The sequence below is a fragment of the Neurospora tetrasperma genome (assembly GCF_000213175.1).
Source record: "Neurospora tetrasperma FGSC 2508 unplaced genomic scaffold NEUTE1scaffold_81, whole genome shotgun sequence".
Classification (NCBI taxonomy): domain Eukaryota; kingdom Fungi; phylum Ascomycota; class Sordariomycetes; order Sordariales; family Sordariaceae; genus Neurospora; species Neurospora tetrasperma.
The window spans coordinates 5918015-5923770 of record NW_009799179.1 but is presented as its reverse complement, the minus strand read 5'-3'; the positions used below and the strand labels follow the sequence as shown (position 1 = coordinate 5923770).

At 30.3% G+C, this 5756-nt stretch overlaps 3 protein-coding genes across 3 annotated transcripts; 2 read left to right on the top strand and 1 right to left on the bottom strand.

Annotated features, from left to right (window-relative positions):
• Positions 1-3957: 3957 nt before the first annotated feature.
• Positions 3958-4119, bottom strand: NEUTE1DRAFT_53554 (uncharacterized protein; the record flags this gene model as incomplete). The annotated part of the gene is made up of 1 exon (XM_009858171.1): positions 3958-4119. One exon carries the CDS (start codon positions 4117-4119, stop codon positions 3958-3960), a length of 162 nt encoding a protein of 53 aa, XP_009856473.1.
• Positions 4120-4627: 508 nt separating this feature from the next.
• Positions 4628-4936, top strand: NEUTE1DRAFT_52444 (uncharacterized protein; the record flags this gene model as incomplete). Its single annotated transcript, XM_009857783.1, has 1 exon — positions 4628-4936. A coding segment is annotated over one exon (309 nt), but the record flags the coding sequence as incomplete, so codon positions are not given.
• Positions 4937-5134: 198 nt separating this feature from the next.
• Positions 5135-5314, top strand: NEUTE1DRAFT_55956 (uncharacterized protein; the record flags this gene model as incomplete). The annotated part of the gene is made up of 1 exon (XM_009858170.1): positions 5135-5314. A coding segment is annotated over one exon (180 nt), but the record flags the coding sequence as incomplete, so codon positions are not given.
• Between the last annotated feature and the right edge of the window lie 442 nt (positions 5315-5756).

The following is a 5756-nucleotide window of genomic DNA, read 5'->3' as shown; positions in this document are numbered from 1 at the left end:
GACGAAATCGGTTTGCTATAATAATAGGTAAGAATTATTATAATTATAAGTAAAATAGGAGTAGTATAGAGATCTACAACCGAAATAAAGTTAGAGGTTTTTACCCGGCGGCGCTTAACGCCGTACGGTTTTCCCCTCCAGAGAACTAGAAAAGAACCCTATGTTAATAAGGCACTATAGTTCTATAGTATAGGGTAAAAGATTATTATTATTATTTTCTCTTCCCTCTTTTCTTTATTAGAACCCCCAAATATTTCTATTGGTTGTAGTCTATTAATAATAACCTATATATTCTTCTTACTTTTTAATACTTTATTTACGTTTTAAATAGATTAGTTAGAGAATACTACCGTATAATCTACTACTTATTCCTCTAGGGTTTGAACTTTCTCTAGTTTTAAAAACCTTATAGCGTTAGTTTTAATTAGCTCTTTTAGTTCGGGGTCCTAAATATAAAAGATCCTTCTATTAAGGTCCGTATAGCCTACTAAGTAACCCCTTCTATTATATACAGTAAATTTATCCTTTTAAACTCTTCTCTACTTCTTAATATAGTAGTATACTATATAATAATATGTCCTAAGATACTTAATATTTGGCTTTGGGTTTGGAATACCTATAGCCTAGCTTAAAACTTCGTAAGGATTAATATATTCGTTATTAGCCTTTATTAGTAGGAGGTTTATAATTTTAATGATAGAATCGACGACGAAAGGCTACAATTCGATAGGTATTTAATATTAAATAATAGTAGCTCTCGTCTTCTTTATTATTACCCTTCCTACCTTTTCTACGGCTCTATTTATCTAAGGGGTATAGGCTAGAATTTTTATAATTTTAATACCTTCCTCTCTTCCTTATATAATAATTTTATCGTTTTAGAAATCTTTTGAACTAAAGTTAAATTCTGTCCCGCTATCGAAACTTGGGACTTTTACTTTTAGCCCGGTTTGGAGTTCAACCTATTTCTTCTATTCTTTAATCGCTATAAATCCTTTACTCTTTTCCCTTACTATTTTTACCTAATAGAAACCTAAAATTATATATATAAAGTATATAATATAGTGAATCCTTAAGTAGCCTACTATATTATAATTCTATATATCAACCTTAACTAATTCTAATAGTTTAGTAATTATTAGATTAGAAACTTTATATATAATATTTATTAACTTACTTCGAAGATAAATGTTATAGTCGGATCTCCCGGCGTTAGTTAGCTTAATACTAATATTTTTATAGGCCTTAATAACTTATTCTTTACCGGCGTATATTAATCTACGGTATATCGTTTTAAAATTGATTATCGCTATTAACGCTAGTTTCGGTACCTATTTCTAATACTTTTTATCGAGGTCTTTCGGTAGTATTGTAGGAAGGATTAGTAGATTCGCTACCTAGTTAGTTATATTATATATTTTTACCGATATATTTACTTTTCTTAAAAGTAATTATATTGATTTCTATTAATTAGATTATTCTACTATCTAATAACTCTATTATTATGATGAGATTGATTAGTATTGATGGATAGAGTATAGTATTTTTGATTTCTATAATAAAATCTTTTTTATATCTCGTAGTTAATTTCAATTCTATTACCCCTATATAATAGGATCGGGTTCTCTCCCCACTTCCGACTTAATGTATAACTGGTTTTAGTAATAGGTATAATTCTATAAATTATTTTATATCGTTAAAAAATTAGAATTATAATTAGTATTGTATAGTATTATATTTCGTATTATAGACATTATTTTAGGAGCTTGTTAGACTTTAATAAAATTATATTAAACGCTATTTATATTAGTAGTTTGTTCTAAACCTATTAGAAGCTCTAATAAAAATCCTCTTCCTAATTATTATTAAATAATAGTCTTCCAAAGCTAAATAATAAGTTAGAGTTAACGGTAGGGCTAGTAGGAAGGTTATTGATATTAGTATTATTATTAGTAATAGTCGCCGTAATACTACTATTACCCTTCTTAAAAGCTATAACCTTTATTTTATTCCTCCAAATATTTAAAGCCTTATTGGGCTCGTATTATTAATAGTCCGGAATATTAGGAACCCGGTAATAATTATAAGCGTAGTACTTTAAACCTTTAAAAATCTTCTTCTAGCGAATATTATAATTAATAAATTTCGGGCCGTCGTCCCCGGTCTTATTATCCTTCACCGTATCCTTAGTATTAATTTCAACCTTTACTACGACTATATTAATATAATTCTTCTAAGTATTAATTAAAATAGATAGATGGGCTAAGAATAATATAATAGTCAGTTTATTCTTATTTATATCCGTAGCCTATAGTATAACTTTAGTAGGAAATGAATGCTTAATAGTATTAAATAGATTGGTAAATTCGACCGTCTTATCGATTTTATATCCAATATCCTTTATACGTTTATACAAAGCTTGCTAGCGTATTAGGAAAGCTTCTAAGGTAGTAAACGAGGTATATTTGATAGTTTAGTATTCGTTAAAAATATTACTCTTAGCTTCGTTAGTAATATTAGAAATACTATTCTTAATAAAATCGAAAAGATACTTAGGGTCGTTATTATCCTCGTTCTAACTATTAATAAATAAGGTATTCTAAATCTTCTCATTATAAATCGTAGAGTAAATAATAGTTATAGCCTTAACCTAATTTATATAATACTAATACTAGCCTTTCTTATCCTCTACCTTAATTATATTATCGATAGTAGGCTCGGGAATATTAATAGTAATATAAGTCTTTAGGCTATATAATATAAGTTTAACCTTTAAAGTACGAGCCTAAGCGTTGATATTAGACTTGCCTTTAAGGGTAATTAAGGTAGCAGTGTTAAAAGATATAGTATTTAATCTATTGTTATAAAGGAAGAAATTATTCTAATGTAAATTTTAGTAATCCGAGTTTTTGCTTGTTATAATTGGGACGATATATAGGTAAACGTATTTTAAATCGCCTACGATCTTTATCGATTTTGTTGCTTAATAGATTCTTATTTAAAGTTTGAAAAGGTTTATTGCTTAATAATAAGGAGATTGCCGTATAAAAGGACTTATAAACAAAAAAGGACTTGTAGATAGTACTTATATATAGTATATATTCGATATTACAATACTACAATCTTAGATTAATTCGCGCTCAAATAGTATCGCTCGTCTTCTTATTGATTTGCGCCCGGTGTCGCTCATCTTCTTATTCTTATATAACTTACGCTCGAAGAGTATCGCTTATTATCATATCGATTTCTAATACTTGTAGATAGCTATACGTAGTATTGCGATACAGAATATTGCGTATAGAGGGTTTATAACCTCTTGGACTCGTAGGTATAAGAAGCGTAATGATTGTGCTAAACTAAGAATAAGAAAGGAAAAGAACTGTAGAGGGCTAAAATACATAGTGGTGGCGCCCTAATGGGCCCTATATGTGACCAAGCAATTTGGGTATGCCAGTGAATGGCAATCTGGGCGCTCCACACCACAACAAGTAATCCTAATTCCCTAGAGATAGGTTAAAGGCGCTTCCGCCGAAATAGAAGGGGTAGAAATTAAGGGTATCATCTATTTTAGAATAAATATCTATAATTATAAATTAATTATTTATACTTACGTAGTCCCTAAATTAAAATTCCCTATAATATTGAGAAAACCGTAATTAATTATAATAAAAGCCTATTTAGTTCTACATAAGTATAGATTTTAATACGGGGTAGCCGGGTATTAGATCCCGTATTTAAGATATACGCTTAAAGGGTCTTCCCCTCGCGCTATAGAGATTGAAAAAGCTATTTACTATTTAACTACTACCTTCGTAGCTATATTAAATAGGATTAAGAAAGAAAGTGGTAGAGAGGCTGCGGAAGTAACAATATTTACTATTAGTTTGCGAAATGTAGAAAAGGCTCTTAAACCCAAAGTCGACCTAATTAATGAAGAATTAAGGACGAAGATCCTTATTAATGGGTAAACCTCCGCACACCCACCCCAAACCTACATACACCCAAAAACCAGAGAAATGTGGGACCGTGCAGCTGATGACACCTGACATTGTAAATCCCGTTCTTACCCGCAAAATTTCGACTTTTAAATGCACGCAACATCGACTCTAATTTGGTCATTTCTTTTACGCTTTTTCACACCCCCAGCCATTTGCACGTCGCATACCAACTATATTCGAGATACGTAATTGTATTGAAGTAGCTAACAATAAGAATATAGATAACGAGCTGGGTAGATAGGTACTAGAAAGCGAAGGCGAAAGAGTAGATAACGAGAGAGTAGATAGCGAGAGAGCAAATAGCGAGAGAGGAGGTAAGAGAGGAGGCTGAGATGTTATCAATAGCCTCCTCTAATGAGCTGTCTGAGTTGTTAGATGAAAAGTATTACCAGATTGGCGCTATCAGATTTGCTGTATAGGATTTACTAGGTCAGAATATTGTACGACATTACAAATCACGGTTTTTACGGCTAAAATGACGTTTTTAACATAACAGCTGACATCCCGCCTTTTTGGGTGTATGTAGGTTTGAGGTGGGTGTGCGGAGGTTCACCCTTATTAATATATACGATTTATTCTATATATAGAAGTAGTTGGAAGTAAATAAAATAAACCTATATTACTCTAGTATTAATTATAAAGTAGAGGTAAAGAAGAACGAGAATAGTAGAGAGATACTACTCCCCTATAGACTACTTTATAATATATTAAGAGAGGAATTCCTAATACTTAAAAAGATATTTAAAAACCTCTTTAATAAGGGATTTATCTGCGTTAATAATTCTTTAGCCGTAGTACTAATCTTCTTTATTCGAAAGCTAGGCGGAGGATTACAATTCTATTATAATTACTGGGCTCTAAATACTATTATAAGAATTAACCGCTATCCTTTACTATTGATTAAAGAAATTTTCCGTATTATAGTTAAAGCGAAGTAGCTTACTAAAATAAATATAGTATAAATATTCTATAAAATTCGTATAGTTAACGGAGAGGAAGGGAAGATAGCCTTCTATACGTAATATAGCCTTTTTAAGTAGTTTATAATATTATTTAGGTTATTAAGAATTCTAACGACCTTTTAATAGTATATTAATAATATTCTTGGTAACTATTTCGACCATTTCGCCTTAGCCTATATAAATAATATATTAATTTTCTTATTTAGGTCGAAGAAGGACTATCTAGTGAAAGTCTGTAAGGTAGTAGAGCGGTTAGCGGTAGCTAAACTCTATTTAGACCCTAAGAAGTACAAATTTACTATTAAAAGCGTAAAATACCTCGGTTTTATAGTTATTATAAGTATAAATATCTAAATAGACCTTAAGAAGATTAAGGCGATTATAGATTAGACGGCCCTGATATTATAAAAGGGAGTAAAGAATTTCCTAGGCTTTACGAATTATTATTATATATTTATAAAAACCTTTTTTTTAATAGTAGGACCGTTAATTATATTAATAGGGAAGGGGGCCCCCTTTAAGTAGATTACTAAATACGATTCCGTATTCCTACGGTTGAAGAAACTATTTACCGAAATTCCTATCCTAATTTAATAGGACCCTAATCTACCTATATTCTTAGAGGCTAATTATAGCAGTTATAGGTTCGGCGGCGTCTTTATACAAAAGAAGGATAGTAAAAAGATTATAATCGTATATTACTCCTAGAAATTTATATTAGTAGAGTGCAATTACCCTATCTATAATAAAGAGATATTAGCGATTATTCAATATTTAGAAGAGTAGTTAGTAGAAT